Source organism: Hippopotamus amphibius, chromosome 7 (assembly GCF_030028045.1).
Source record: "Hippopotamus amphibius kiboko isolate mHipAmp2 chromosome 7, mHipAmp2.hap2, whole genome shotgun sequence".
Classification (NCBI taxonomy): domain Eukaryota; kingdom Metazoa; phylum Chordata; class Mammalia; order Artiodactyla; family Hippopotamidae; genus Hippopotamus; species Hippopotamus amphibius.
This window is the reverse complement of record NC_080192.1, coordinates 75,246,994-75,263,255: the sequence shown is the minus strand read 5'-3', so window position 1 is coordinate 75,263,255 and position 16,262 is coordinate 75,246,994. Positions and strand designations below refer to the sequence as shown.

General features: G+C 45.8%; 1 protein-coding gene across 1 annotated transcript in view; it reads right to left on the bottom strand.

Annotated features, from left to right (window-relative positions):
* FER1L5 (fer-1 like family member 5) overlaps window positions 1-16,262 on the bottom strand; it is a 53,466-nt gene that overhangs the window by 22,851 nt on the left and 14,353 nt on the right. The window contains exons 10-19 of the mRNA XM_057740715.1: window positions 15,831-15,861; window positions 15,026-15,141; window positions 14,675-14,798; window positions 14,188-14,240; window positions 12,896-12,964; window positions 9,211-9,254; window positions 9,035-9,117; window positions 8,867-8,961; window positions 7,767-7,895; window positions 5,972-6,149 (exon numbers count right to left, since the gene is read on the bottom strand). Coding sequence (XP_057596698.1) covers window positions 5,972-6,149; window positions 7,767-7,895; window positions 8,867-8,961; window positions 9,035-9,117; window positions 9,211-9,254; window positions 12,896-12,964; window positions 14,188-14,240; window positions 14,675-14,798; window positions 15,026-15,141; window positions 15,831-15,861 — 922 coding nt within the window. The remainder of the gene's footprint in view (window positions 1-5,971; window positions 6,150-7,766; window positions 7,896-8,866; window positions 8,962-9,034; window positions 9,118-9,210; window positions 9,255-12,895; window positions 12,965-14,187; window positions 14,241-14,674; window positions 14,799-15,025; window positions 15,142-15,830; window positions 15,862-16,262) is intronic.

Below are 16,262 nucleotides of genomic sequence, written 5' to 3'. Positions count from 1 at the left end.
CAAAAAACCCAGCTGCCACTTTTGAAGAGCATGGAGCGAAAACAGGCTGTCTGCAGCAAAAGCAGGGTACTGTGCAAGCCCCCGCATACACCACCATCTAAGGGATGGGCAAACCACCTAAGCCACCCCTCCAGCCCGACCCCTGGACACATCCCTACCCACACCCCATATAAGGAATAAGCTTGGGCAAGCTAGCAAGCAAGGGAACCTGATGTTTTTTCTTGCTCCCTCCCCCCCAGCAGGGGTCCCAATAAAGCCTTGCCTGAATTTTTTTGTCTGGCCTCTAGTGGATTTCTGCTGATTGGGGAAGGCCAAGAACCCTGGTGGGTAACACTACCACACCATAAAAGAAAAAAATGGAACTTCAGCCAATTGAAAATGTTTGCACTTCGAAAGAGACTGTGAAGAAAATGAAAAGACAAGCCACAGATTGTTTGCAAATCATATATCTGATAAAGGACTTGTGTTCAGAATATATGAAAGACTCTTACAGCTCAATAATAAACAACCCAACTTAAAAAATGGGCAAAAGATTTGAATAGACATATCAACAAAGAAAATACATGAATGGCTAACGAGCATATGAAAAGATGCTCAGTATCGTTAGATATTAGGGAAATGCAAATTAAAGCCACCATAAGATACATGTCCACAATAGTAAATATATAAAAAAGAGGTCATAACAAACATTGGCGAGCATGTGGAGAAACTTAAAAAGCTCTTCCACTTCTAAGTGTATGTTCACACAGAGACCTGTAGACAGCTTTATTCATAATAGACAAGAAGTAGAAGTAGAAACAAGGACCATCAACTACTTATTATATGTAAAGTAGTATAATATTAACTCAAGGTAGACTCTGATAGGTCACTATTGTAATCCCTCAAGCAACCACTAAAAATAATGAGATGTATAGCCAGTAAGTCAATAGAGGAGATAGAATGCAATAATAAAACCAAACCAAACCAAACCAAAACAAAAAACTTTTGATTAAAACAAAAGAAGACAGGAAAATTCCAGCAGGCCTTTTTGTAGAAATTGTTAATCTGATGCTAAAATTCATATGAAAATGGAAAGGAACCAGAATGGCCAGAAATTGCATTATTTTGTAAAAGAATGACAAACTTGGAAGACCTGTACTAGCTGATTTCAAGACTTGCTTTAGAGCTACAGTAATCAAGACTGTGATACTGGCATAAAGATAGACAAATAGATCAATGGAACAGAATAGAGACTTTAGATAGAGATGCACATATATGGTGGATCAATTTTCACCAAAGGTGTCAAAGTAATTCAAAGTGGAAATGAATAGTCTTTTCAACAAATGGTGCTGCATTGGATATCTGTATAGAAAAAAAGAATCCTGAGCCCTTCCTCATATGAGATATAAAAACTAAGTCAAGTTAGACCATAAACCTAAACAAAGAAGCTAAACCTATAAAGCTTATAGAATGAAACACAGGAGAATATCTTCACGATCTTGGGGTGGACAAATACTACTTAGACCACATAGTGTACTACTCTGAAAGATAAGGTAATCAACAAATTAAACATTAAAATTAGAGGGACTTCCCTGGCAATCCAGTGGTTAAGACTTTGCCTTCTAATGCCGGGGGTGCAGGTTCGATCCCTGGTCCCTGGTCTCTGGTCCCTGGTCGGGGAGCTAAGACCCCACATGCCTCCGGGCCAAAAAAACCAAAAACATAAAACAGAAGCAATATGGTAACAAGTTCAAGAAAGACTTTAAAAATGGTCCACATTAAAAAAAAATCTGAAACAAAACAAAACAAGCATCAAAATTAGAAACTTTTGATCTTCCAAAGACAATGCTTGGAAATTGAAAAATCAAACCACAGAGTGGAAGACAATATTAGCAGAACATATCTGACAAAGCACTTGTATCCAAAATATAAAAGAATTCCTGCAATGTCATATAAGAAGACAAGCAATGAAAGATACACAAAAACTTGCACAGTCCCTTCACTAGAGAAAGATATGTGAGTATGAAAAGATGCTCAGTATCATTAGTGATTGGAGAAATGGATATTAAAATTACAATTAGGTACAAATTCACACCTGTCAGAATGACTCAAATGAAAGAGGCTGACAATATCAAAAGTCGACAAGGATATGGACCAATGGAACTCCCAAACATTGCTGTGGGTGTGTAAAATGGTACAACCACTTTGGAAAAATGTTAGGTATTGTAAAACCCAAATTCCATTCCTAGGTATTCACCCAAGGGAAATGCAAACACATTTCCACAAAAAGATTTATATAAGAATGTTCAGAGCAGCTTTATTCATAATACTCCAAAACTTGAATCAATCCAAATGTCCATGAACAGGGGAGTGGATAAATAAACTATCATATTCATATAATGGAATACTATCAGAAATTAAGAGGAGCAAAATATGATATATGCAACAATATGGATGAATATCTAAAACACTAGGCTGAGCTAAAGAAGCCATAGGAAAAGAAAGGGTACCATATGTATGGCTTCATTTCTATGAAGTTGTAGACCAAGCAAAACAAATCTATAGTGATAGAAGCATAACAATGATTGTCCCCAGGGGTTGGGGAGATTGGCTGAAAAGGGGCACATGGCAGCCCTGTAGGGTGATGGAAGTTTCTACCCATGATGCTTACATGGATGTGTATGTGCCCAAATCCATCCAACTGTACACTTAAAGCCTGTGCATTTTGTTGTTGGTAAATAATGCCTCAATTAAAAAAAAGAAAAAGCCACAATTAAGAGAATGAAAAGCTCCAAACTTGGAGAAGATATTTACAGCACACACACATCTGACCAAAAGATTGTTCCCAGAAAAAAATAATATACAAATCAGTAAGAAAAATATAGTCAAATAGAATAATAGATGAAAGATATCAATGGCCAAAAAGCACATGAAAAGATGCTCAACATCACTAATTATTAGAGAAATGCAAATCAAAACTACGAGGTATCACCTCTCACCTGTCAGAATGGCCATCACTAAAAAATCTACAAACACTCAAAGGAAAAAAAAAGAAAAGGGACTTCCCTGGTGGTCCAGTTGGTTAAGACTCCAAGCTTACAGTGCAAGGGGTGCGGCTTTGATCTCTGGTTGGGGAACTAAGATCTCACAAGCCACACATGGCTTGGCTAAAAAAACAAATCTACAAACAATAAATGCTAGAGGTGGTGTGGAGAAAAGGGAATCCTCTTACGCTGCTGGTGGGAATGCAAATTTGTACAACCGTTATGGAGAACAGTATGGAGGTTCCTTAAAAAACTAAATATAGAACTACCCTATGATCCAGCAATCCCACTCCTGAGCATATATCCAGACAAAACCATAGTTTGAAGAGATGCATGCACCCCAGTGTTCATTGACACACTATTTACAATAGCCAGGACATGGAAGCAACCTAAATCTTCATCAACAGATGAATGGATAAAGAAGATGTGGTGCATATATACAATGGAATATTAGCCATAAAAAAGAACAAAATAATTCAGTTTGCAGCAACATGGATGGACCTATAGATTGTCACACTGAGTAAAGTAAGTCAGACAAAGACAAATATCATGTGATATCACTTGTATGTGGAATCTAAAAAAAAATGGTACAGGGAGTTCTCTGGTGGCCTACTGGTTAGGATTCCTGGATTTCACTGCAGTGGCCCAGGTTCAAACCCTGGTCAGGGAACTGGGGTCCCGCAAGCCACACAGTGTGGCCGGAAAAAAAAAAAAAAAACAAGTACAAATGAACTTATTTACAAAACAGAAATAGAGTCACAGATGTAGAAAACAAACTTATGGTTACCAGAGGGAAAGAAGGGGGAGAGATACATTGGGAGATCGGGAGTGACATATACACACTACTATATATAAAATAAATAACTAATAAGGACCTACTGTATAGCACAGAGAACTCTACTCAGTAGTCTGTAATGACCTATATGAGAAAAGAATCTAAAAAAGAATGGATGTATGTATAAATATAATCAATTCACTTTGCTGTACACCTGAAACTAACACAACGTTGTAACTCAACTATACTCCAATAAATTTTTTTTTAAAAATGAGGAAAAACAAATATTTGTAAACATATGAAAAGGTGCTCAACCTCTATTTCTAATCAGGAAATTGCAAATCAAGATCTTGTAAGATACCCACCAGATAGGCAGGAATGAAAAGTCTGGGCAGCGTCAAGTACTGGTGAGAACACAAAGTAGTAGCAGCTCTCGTACCATGCTGATGAGAGTGTAATTTGGTATGATTACTTTTGCTTTGAATTTCTCTTCCACTCCTGGGTATGTAATTAGAGGAAGTCTTACACTTGTGACCAAGAGACATGTACAGGAATGTTCACAACCACATTATTATAGTAGATAAAAAAGATGCAATCTAAATTGTCTACATACACCACATAATTTGTGGTATAATCACACAGTAGAATACACACAGAAATGAAAATGAGCTTCGGGTTATATATCGATATAAAAATTTAATATCGAGAAAAGATGCAAAACAGATAAATACAGACTGAAAGATTCCATGTATATGTAATGTGAATATAGTATGCTGTTTGGGTAGCATACATAGGTGGTAAAAATTGAAAAGCAAGGATGTGATTATCACAAGACTTAGGACTGTGGTTATTTCTCGGGTAAGTGGATCTGGGAAGAGCATACAGGGAACTTCTAAGATGCTTCAACAATTTTCATCCTTTCTAAGATAATTTTTTACCTTTTAAGCTGGGTGGTGAGTTTATGGGTACACATTTTATTATTCTTTTTTAAACTATACATATACATTTAATATACTTTTTGTATGTATTTCATAATTTAAAAACAAGCAGAGGATTATGTTAAGTGAAAGAAGCAGTCACCAAGGACCACACATTGTTTGATCCTATGTATATGAAATGTCCCGGATAGGAAACTCTATAAGACAGAAAGTAGATCAGTGGTTGCCTCAGGATAGGAGGTAGAGCAGAAATAGCAAATGACTGCTAGTGGGTACAGGGTTTCTTTTTGGAGTGATGAAAACATTGTAAAATTGACCACAGTAATAGTGGCACAATTCTGTGAATATACTAAAAACTGTTGAATTGCACACTTCACATGGATGAATTGTGTGGTGGATGAATCATATTGTATTTGCCAAAAAAAAAGAAAAGCTGTTCTTAAAAAAACAGGCAGACAAGTGGGATGCATGGAAAAGCTCTTGATGGGTGATGAGAGGGTGAAGCTGACAAAGATGAAAGTGAGACAGTGTTCCTCTAGAGCAGTGGGTCTCAAACTTTAGCATGCATCCCAGTCACCTGGAGGGCTTGCTGAAACACAGACTGCTCTTCTGTTTTCTGATTCTGTAGGTCTGGAGTGAGGCCAAGAATCTGCATTTCTATCAGTTCGCAGGTGGTGCTGATGCTGCTGGCCCAGGGGCTGCACTTTGAGAACCTTACAGCGCCCAATAGCATTATCTTAAGTGAAAGAAGCAGTCACCAAGGAGCGTGTCCAATGAGCATATCTTGGATGAAAGGATGGATGGGCGTGTGGGTGGTTGGTTGCGTGCTTGGGATAGAGGATGGATGGTAGTTGAATGGATGAATGCGTGGTTAAGTGGATTCATGGATGGATAGAAGGTGGGCAGATGAGTAGTGGATGGTAGTTGCGTGCCTGGATGGGGATGGTTCACAGTAGTGGGAGAGAAGATGGGGTTGGGAAGTTGTGGTGTGGAAAGTAGTGTAGAGAGGAACTTGAAGACAAAACCTGGTCTCAGCGCTTGTCGTGGGTTCGCTACCCACTCGTTGTGCAGTGTTTGGCAGGTGATGTCACCTCCCTGAAGTTCACTTTCCTCATGTCTAATGTGGGTTAACAATGCCTATTGAATGTGCCACGAGCTAATACCCTTCAAAGGTTCAACACAGAGCCTGGCATGCCCCGGCTGCTCTCTACTCTTCGGCTGGATCTGACTCTTACCATCATATATCACCGGGCTGTACTGTGTGGTTGAGACGAGAGGCTTGTAACTCAGGTCCATCTTGTTTCCATAGTGACCAATGCTGACTTCGAATTGGATCAGGTCCTTAAAGTTGGGCATCATGGTACAGGAAAGGAAGATGACGCATAGCCCATACTTTTGGCGGTTCTGGTGCCTCTAAAACAATAACCCCCCCACAACCCCAGTACATAAGCCAAGGGATGAACAAGGCTAGAGACACAAGCAGGGAGGCAAGCGTGAGGTGCCCTGTTTCTTTCAAAAGCCACCTTTGCTTCTATTTAGGGTGAGATAGACCGTCACTGAACCCCTGCTCTCTCTCAAAATCCTGCCTTGACTCCCACTCACCTGGCTGATCAAAGGAAGTTACTCCCAGGACCTCCATCACCTGGCTCCCTCCACCCAGCCAGCCCTGGTTCCTTCTCTTCCTGAAGTCAGGCAGGAGGTAGACTCTGAGTTGGGCCATCCCACCTCTCTCCCTTTTGCCTAAACACCTGTCTTCGGTGAGACCGAGTGTAGGCAGGGGTGTGTGGTGAAGGATGCATACGCACACACATCTGCTCTTGGCTTTTCTCAAGCCCCCACCTCCCACCATGAGCCCATCTGCTCAGGCCCTCTATCCACCACATAAGCCCCTCTCTCATTTCAGGACCAGGGATCAAATCCATACCCCGCTGCGGAAGCATGGAGCCCTAACCACTGGACAGCCAGGGAATTCCCTGCAGCTATGTTTCTATGCACTTGCCTCTATGCACCGTCTCTAACTTTTCCCTCCTGCCCACGGCCGCCTGACTTCTCTCCTGACCCAAGGCTACTGGGGCCTTCCTCATAACCAGTGCACACTTTTGGGTCCTCAGCCTTTCTCTCCGCCACATTCAGATCACTGATCGCTCCTTTGTGCAGCTCTCCCCTCCGGAGGCTGCCTCAGTGCTCCACTTCGCAGACGCCCCCTCTGTCTCTCTGTAAAGCCCCCTCCTCCTCCTCTGGTCTCATAGGCTGTGCCTCCTGATGGGCTCCAGCCTCAGCCCCCTTCTGCTTTCACTTCATCTGCCTCCCTGGGCAACTCCTGCACAACCTTGGGTAGATCCTGGTGTGCTGATGACACACTCTGCTGTCTAGCAGCCTTGGGGACTGGTCGTCGTGGGTGTCTCACAAGCACACGTCAAAGGTGGGATTCCTCATCTCCCCCAGCCCTGTTCCTCCTTTGGGAGCCCACGCTGATACATGCCCCCACCTCCCCACCTCCCCACCTCCCCACCTGAGGCAGAAAATGGGCCTCAGCCTCACTTCTTCTGTCCTATTGATCAGTGGCTCTGATCATTGTTTCCAAAGGGTCTCTGGTACCTGCTCCCTCCTCTCCAGCTCTCCTCTCCTGTAACTGTGTCCCCATTTCTCCTGAGTAAGTGAGTGGCCCAATTTACTCCCTTCTCATCTATTCCTGATATGGTTCCTCCTGCCCCTTGACCCTCCTTGGCCTTCAGGAAGAAATCCAGACTCCTTAGAACACCATTTCTCCTTAACTAGGTTACACATCTCTTAAACTGACACCTTATCTTGTCTTTACTGGGTCCCCTGACCTCCTGGGGTTTGGCACAGCAGGAAGCCCTCACAGGGGCTTAGTAAAGACTCAGATGGATTGACCAAACGTCCTCACACATCCATAAAGCGCATTCCACTGCCCGCCAGGGCCTCTTGCAATGTCAGAAATGGGACCCACAGCAGACTAGGGGGAGGCAGAGGAGCTTTCTTCCTGGGTTACCTGTGTCGTGTGGTTACCTCTACACTGATCACGTCTCGGGAGAGATCCTTCATCTTGGCATCTTGATGGGACTTGATATGGGTGATTAACTCCAGGAAGACTCGGCCTCGATAAGCTAAACCATCCTTAACAGTGTTGGGTGTATTCTAGAGTAACAAGAAGGAAAATGGTGAGAAAAGGGATGAGAGAAAAAAAGCAGGAAAATCTCCCCTGAAACCTCTGTAGCAAAGACAGGATTGTCTTTTAACTTCCTGCCTAGCGCTGACAACAATCCCAGGGAGGAATTCTACAAACTTCAGTCATGGCCATGCCTGGAAACCTCTGGGCCCTAAGCCCTCTTCTACACCCTTAGGCCTACTCTTCCTCTTCATGCAGTTGTACCTGCTGGCCCATCTGAAGTGCCCTGTTCCCTGTAAACCCTTGCTGCTTGGAGGGGACTGTGATAACTACTGAATTATCCCAGCCTGGCCAATCAGGACAGGCCCTGCCTCCTCAGCAACAGTGATTGGCCCAAAGGGAGCACACATGACCTAGGAAGGCCAATTAGAATGCTTCCCTGGCCTGCTCTGTTAGAGACTTCCATGGCCCTGTTCCCAGCAGGGAGGTCAGACTGCAGTAGGAATGAATGAGGGCCAGGAAAGAATAGTAGATATGAGAGATGGAGTGAGCATGGGAGAGCCTCCTAATGGCACTGAGGTCCTGATTTCTGCGGCTCTTCCTCACTCAGAGTCCTTCCCAGCCCCATTCCCTTCTTTTGCCAGTTGGCTTTCCAGCATTTACCACCAGTCTTGAATAACCCAGTGCTTTTCCACATTTACCTGTGCTGTTCCTTTTGTCGCCCATGACCTTTCCACCTGCTGAAACTCTTACCTGAAGTCTCACCTCAATGCCCAGTGTTCCTCAGTGAACCCCAGAGCACGCTATCCATTTCTTTCTTGTGCCGCAGCACGTGCCCAGTGTTTATATGGCCATTTAGGTATAGGTTTCAAGTCATCTATTGGAGTGTGGGGGACAGAAACCAGCGCCAGGCCCTCCCCAGGCATTTCCTGGGCCCTGGTGCCTTACACATGGTTGGTTTTACCTCCACTGTTCCCTAGAGCTGACATGAGAAGCTTACAGCATCTTCTTCCTTGATCCTGAAAGGGGCCTTTTTACCCCCACGGAGAGTCAGGAAACTGGGGCCAAAGCAGGGTAGGAAGCCGGAGTACATTCCTGCAAGGGCAGAGGGTGAGAGGGGGCGGGGCAGTGTGGGAGAGGGGCCAGGGAGGGTGGGGGGGTTGCTTGCCTTCTATTTCAGCTCCAGTGGATGAGATCTGGTTGAGGGACAGGCTGACCGTCCCAATCTCATCATAGCACTTGTTCCTAGGGCTGGAAAGAAACACACCCTGCAGGCTGAGCCCCTGGCCCAGCTCTGATTTCCGCCTCCCTGGCGTGTTTTCCAGCCTCCACCCAGTTGCTCACCAGTCCAAGACTCTGAACTTGATGTAGCTGGAGAGGCAGGGCAGCTGCAAGAGGCAAGCGAGAGGGGCAGTGGGTGCCTGCCCGGATGGCCTGGTCCTTGCTGAGACTGGGAGCAATTGGGAAGTCCTGAGTTTGGGTCAAGGCCTGGCTTGGTTACCAGTGACCACAGAGGGACTGACCATGGCAGCTTATGCACCTTTGGCTATGGGCCCTCCACTGACCGGCCCTTTGCAAGGGCGTGGGAAAGGCCTTGGACTGTGTCCCTTGATCATTTTGTATTCTTTTTTAATTAATTAATTGATTAATTTATTTATTTATTGGCTGCATTGGGTCTTTGTTGCTGCTCACAGGCTTTCTCTAGTTGCGGTGAGCGGGGGCTACTCTTCGTTACGGTGCACAGACTTCTCATTGTGGTGGCTTCTCTTGATGTGGAGCACAGGCTCTAGGCATGCAGGCTTCAGTAGTTGTGGCACATGGGCTCAGTAGTTGTGGCTTGCGGGCTTAGTTGCTCCACGGCATGTGGGATCTTCCCAGACCAGGGATCAAACCCTTGTCTGCTGCACTGGCAAGTGGATTCCTAACCACTGAGCCACCAGGTAAGTCTGATCACTTTGTATTCTTATTCTTAAAATGGCCCCCTCATTGCATAAGCTCCAGGACCCAAGAGACCTGGGTCCACCTGACTTTGGAATCCATGATCGCAGTCCTCAAACAGCCCATGTCTGGAGGCACGTTTACCAAGCCATCTCATGGGGAGGTTGTGAGCCTCGAATGTCTTCCTCACATTTAGCAGTTAACATTTATTTATTTGTTTGTTTGTTTGCTTAATTTTAAATTTTATTTATTTATTTTATTTATTGGCTGTTTTGAGTCTTCGTTGCTGCACACAGGCTTTCTCTAGTTGATGAGAGCGGGGGCTACTCTTCATTGTGGTGCGTGGGCTCCTCATTGTAGTGGCTTCTTTTGTTGTGGAGCACGGGCTCTAGGCATGTGGCCTTCAATAGTTGTGGCACACGGGCTCAGTAGTTGTGGCTCATGAGCTCTAGAGCACAGGCTCAATAGTTGTGGCACATGGGCTTAGTTGCTCCGCGGCATGTGGAATCTTCCCAGAGCAGGGCTCGAACCCGTGTCCCCTGCATTGGCAGGCGGATTCTTAACCACTGTGCCACCTAGGAAGTCCTGTTTATTTAATTTTTTGGCCTCGCATCATGGCTTGTGGGATCTTAGTTCCCCAACCAGGGATTGAACCCTGGGCCTCAGCACTGAGAGGGCAGAGTCCTAACCACTGGACCACCAGGGAATTCCCTAGCAGTTAACCTTTAAACAGCGGGACATCTATCTCCTCCAAGAGTGAATCATAATAGCTGCCACTCTGGGAGCATTTCTGTTGTCCCCAGCCTGTCCTGAACGGTCTACACGATCACCTGAGCGATGCAAGGCCCCCCCCACCCCCGCCTCGAAACCAGGAGCCATGATTATGGTCATTTTCAGACAGGAACGCTGAGGCACAGGGAGGCTGAGTTCCCGAAGTTCTCACGTAACATGCAGAGCCCCTCCCCGTTCTGCCATAACCCAGCAAGGCCTGATGGTCCCTATGAACTGAGCAGGACTGAGGCCCAGAGAGAGACTCGCTTGAGTCACAGGTAAGAGGCAGAGTCAGGACTGGAACCCAAGCCTCTGAGTCTTATCTCTGCTCTGTCCTCAATGATAAAAACAAAAAGTCCGTGTGTAAAATGGAGCTGCTGGGGTTGAGGCCTGAGTGGGCCCCACATCCTCTCAGCTGGGGCCTCTTCTCCACTCACAGCAGTGCCTGGGGTGTGGCTTGGGGTCCTCGGTTCTCTACTCCCCTCGTCCTTCTCTCCTTGCCACGGAGGCTGAGGGTCAGGGGGAGCGGAGAAAGAAAGGGCTTTTCAGCTGAGCAGCTGGTTAGTAAGCTACGAGGAGATCACCCCAATTAAGGATGGACACTGGAAGTGGAGAGATGGGAGCCGTTGGGTCGCCAGGTCTTCCAAAGCACCAAACCCTCCAAATTAGAATTTATGGTGGAACCATCTTTTCATCCATCTTTGAGAATTCTCCTCCCCTTTCCCAGTTCCTTGTCTTGAGTCCCCTCCTGTCCGGGAGCCCTTGAACTGCTAACTGGCAAAGACCATTTTCAGCAGCGCGCCCTCTGCAGCCTGCCTTGCTGGGGTCTTGACCAGCTGGTCTCAGATGCCACCAGCTATGCAGTCATCCCCCCACTTCAGAGTGAGTTCACATCTGCCTACTATATTTCCAGAGGGCTAGCGACAGTCAGGCCTCCACCCAGACAGCCCAAGAGCTGGAGACTGCATCTTTGGGAAACGGATGAGGGTCCAGGGTGTTTTTGGACATGTTCAAACATTGGAAGGCCTCTTTCAGGGATGAAAGGGGGCCTGGCAACCCTGACCCCACCTTCCCACTGTTTACTGAGCCTGAAGGAAGCTGAACATGAGGGAGGATGTCCAAGGCCCTGAGCATCCACAGAGCATCTGAGGATTCCAGCCGTGAGCCTCATGACAGCCAGGACAGGTGGGAGGGAGCAGGTGTGCGGGATGGGCTGGGCCCCCTCTAAAATCTCTTCCTACTTTAAGAGTCTATAAAATCACCCAAGAATATGGGGATTATGAAGAATGGTTAAAAATGATGACTCATGAGGAGGCAGAAGCTTCTAGGAGAAGCAGGGAGGAGGGTCCACAGAAGGGCAGAGAGGGGCTCATTAGCTAATTTCATGTCCCACAAATGTAAGGTATAAGGAAAGCAAAACACTCTCTGGGTAGCCAAAACAGATGCCACACAAAGTTCTATACACTCTCACTTACGGCAGCGCTCAAGTTCTCTCTCAAACTGCTTACTCATATTTTACACACAGCTTTTAGAAGCCTGGCATGGAGTCAAAAAAGCAATCAAGGCTCTCCTAGGGCTTGGAGAAAACTGGCATCCACAGTACTGATAGGTGACTGAGAGTCTGAAAGGCTATAGAGATCAGACTGCAGAACCCCACAAAGAAGAGCGCGGTGGGGGCACTTAATGTTGGAACAAACAGTCCCGTACTACGTGTAACCCAGTTTATAACTGTGCTCCTTTAGTGCCTCTGAGCCATCCACAAAGACCTATAATTGTATTCAGGGCACTTTGCCTAGGAGATAAGAAAATGCATAATACAATTTAGAATGAGTCTTGAAAGTGACTTTTTTTTTAATGTAGGAGAAAGGACACATTTAAACTCTCTGGAAAGTTCAGTCGTAGGGCCCATTCGTTTCTTTCTTTTCTTTTTTTGATCTGGTCTTGGTCATTAGCTGAAATCCTCTGGGTCATTTATTTGCTTTCTTTTTTTTTTTTTTTTGGCCTCACAGCATGGCTTGTGGGATCTTAGTTCCCCTACCAGGGATGGAACCCAGGCCCTCAGCAGTGAAAGCGTGGAGTCCTAACCACTGGACCACCAAGGAATTCCCTCCATTCATTTGAAGTAAGCTTCTCTGTAATATGTCCTGGGCTTCCTCATGCTCCCTGTCAGGCAGAGCCCCCCCGCCCCCTCCTGCCATGCTTTGTGGGCCCACCTTCCATCCACACTCCCCCCCCACCAACACCCAACCTCCCAACACCAAAACTCCCCTTCCATTTGTGGGGTGGGAGGAAGAGAATGGGCGTGATGGAACAGCAATACCTGAATCCGGAAGGTCAGGATCTGGTTCCATATCGGACTCTCGGTTTGGGTCTGCACATATGTCTTGAGCTGGGAACATCCCAAAGCAGTGTCAGTGCCAGCCTGCACCTTCCTCCCCGCAATGGCCTCACCTCCCAGCCTTTCCGGTCCAGCCCACAGGTGAAACCTGTCTGCAGCACAGGACCGCTTATGGGAATCCCTGGTCTAAAGACACTTTGACAACGTCTCGTCAGCTACAACTTTGGTCCTTTGAGTAGCTACCTAGATCCAGACTCTTTCATATTTTTCCTTAAATCAGCTTTCAATTAACTTAATTTTTAAAATAGATGTAGGGTAATTGAATGTATTACATGAGTGCCAACATGTAGATTTTGTTAGACAAACTCTAAGATCCCAATAAAAACTCAGCAACAACAATGCTGATGGAACCCCCTTTCCAAAGCATGACTTGACTCCATTTTTAAATCTAGCTTTATTCTAAGCAATCATGTCAGTGAAACCAAAGGTTAGTTGGACTGCTTAAACTTTTTCCTACACTCTAAGAAAAATACAGAAATATTAAAATTTTTGAAAAATGTCTCTATCACCCAACAGTATCTCACTTCTGGAGTACCCAAACCACTCACTGGGAAATACTCAGCGTGGTGGTTTTAAAATATGTCCACACATCCTTTGGTACTCTCCCCTTCAAAAGGTGGACACTAGTCTCCCTCCCCACGTGTATGGGCTGGATTTAATGACTTTGTCTAATGGGTACAATATGGTGGAAATGATGGTTGATGAATTCTGAGACAATTCTATTTAACTTTTAGCCCAGAATTCCCCAAACTTGAACACAGGATCTTTTTCTTGCACATAACATCCATCAACACACTTTGGAAAATGCTACTGTGTGTCCATAGAGGTTCATGGAGTGTCAGCAATTCTCCTGCCCGGAACCTTCAATTTTTAGATGAAGAAACTGAGGTCCAAAGGGGACGGTGACAGTTTCAATGTCATGCATTTGTGGGCATGTTGTTTCGTTCACTGTCCACTCATCCGTGCATTCAGGTGTTTGGTTTTTGGTGGGCATCTTCTCTATGCAAGGCACTGGCCATGGCTCTGGGACATAGGCTGACCAAGCCATGGCCTCCAGCTTTACAGAGGCTGTGGTGCCATGGGAACACATCACCCATATATGGAAGAACTGGGACACAATTCCTGGGGTCCTGGCCACTGACCCAAGCTTTTCCTCCACACTATTTTTTTCTAGGTGCCCATTTCTTTAAGCCTCAGACCATTTTTGCGCTTACCTTTTCCCCAATTAGTTCCACCTCCAACATAGGACTCACTGAGTGGTTTTTCTCTAAGAGCAAGAAGTTCAAAGATTTCTGAGATAGCAGCATTTTTGTTTTTGTTTTTGTTTTTCAGGAGGAGGAAATGGAGAGGTGACAGAACAACTTAAAACTCTCGCCCATAATTTGGTTTGGTGCCCCCTGGGCAGACCTGTCCTGTTTCCACTCTGTCTACATGTGCCCTGGTGTGTTCTGGCACACAATGGCAGTGGGGGTGGGGGCTGGCCTAGAGAACCTTGAGTCTGCCTCTGGGCATCAAAGACAGGTCAAGGGCACATGGCCTATCTTAAAGGGACCTTCATAAAACCATTCTTGGTGGATTTCAGTCTCCCCTTCTCTCCCACCCCAAATCTTAGTGTCAAAATGGAACTGGGGAGCCCCATGAGAAACCAGGTGCCACCGTGTAGGGACCCTCAGGGTCCCTCCCTCCCCTGCCGTGACTGACTGAGGTGGAGATCCTCGGCGCAGTAGATGAAGAACTGTAAGTAGGCCATGTTGATGGGCACCACCGATGACTTGAAGATCTGAATGTCAGTGTCATCAGCCCTATAGGCCAGCGTTTGATCTACCTGGAGAGACCAGAGAGCTGACAGGGTCAGTCATAGGGAGGTCACGGCCACCAGACTTGGCTTCCCCAACTTTCCTCTTGGTTGGGGTGGGGATGGACAACCCTGAATTGACACAGTGGACAAATGAAATGGTGTGAAGAGCAGTGGCCATTTGGGTGGCCCAAGGGGGGGCCCATGGAAGTGGCCAGGGTAGGAAATGTTCCTGGGGTATTGGAGGGCAGCCTCACCGGTGCCTGGTCTCCCACACCGAGGACACAGATGGTGACTTTCAGGTAGCCTCTCACACCACTGCTGGGTTCATTTGGCTGGCAGAGGCCGAGCCATTTCCTTAGGAGTGTGTGACCTGGAGATGCAGAGGGCCCATGGGAGACCAGCCTCCAGTCTCCATCCTTCTTCCCCTGAAACAAGACTTTGCTTCTGTAGGAGATGGATGTGGAAACATGTCTCATATATTCTGGTCCCCATCCAGGAGCAGAAGGAAATGGGAGTCACTCCTACCTTTAAGCACAAGTTGCCAGCTATTGCCTTTAGGAAACAGGGACCCCTCTTTCCCATCCAGGGAACTTATAGTTGTTACTGTCCTGGTCTGAGAGAGATAAATATTTTCCCCAACCCTAAGTCCTAACCTCAACCTGATAGGTATGTTATGGTCAGGTCTACTCAAAATTCAAACACTGGCCACAACATTGTAAATCAACTATACTTCAGATTTTAAAAATTAAATTAAAACAACAAAACCAAAAGAAAGAAAATTCAAACACTGGCACAGAAAAATAGAAATTCAACCCAAGGCTGCAATAAAAAATTAGCATTTGACCCCAAGAGATGCTTTGATTTTTGCAGAGAAAGATATTATTATAAAACAAGATAAAATACCATGAAGTACAGTAAAATGTTGTCAACTACAGAAAATAATTCACACCCTCTAATGTCCCCTCTTATGTGTTTAATATACAGGGATTTTGAGATGATTTCAACTCCTGACCTGGTTTTTCTCAGAAGACACACATATTTCCAACAGTTGTTACCTACCTGGAGAGTTGTAGATGAACCCAATATCTGTCTGGAAAGACAAGAGTGGAGGAAGGATTAGTTGGGGCCTCCAGCCAAGATTCGTAATACCAACCAACGTGACGATGATACGGGTACTTGTTCCACCCTAACCCCTTTAATCTTTACAACAACCTGGAAATTAGGCCATTATCACCTCCACTCTACAGAGGAGGATACTGAGTTTGAGGGAAGAGCCCAAAGTCTTACAACTAGTAAGTGAGGCGGCCTGAATTGAAAGGATCCTTGACCACCACCAGCACTGCTGGCCAACACAGCGATGTTCTTCCCTCCCCCTGTGTGGGGGAAGGGTGTTTCCCATCCCAGGGAGAAGGATGGTCAAGGGACGAGTTGGCAAAGAGACTATGGGTTTCTCCCCTGGGAGACAGTGTTGGACTCCCTGAGGCCTGAGGG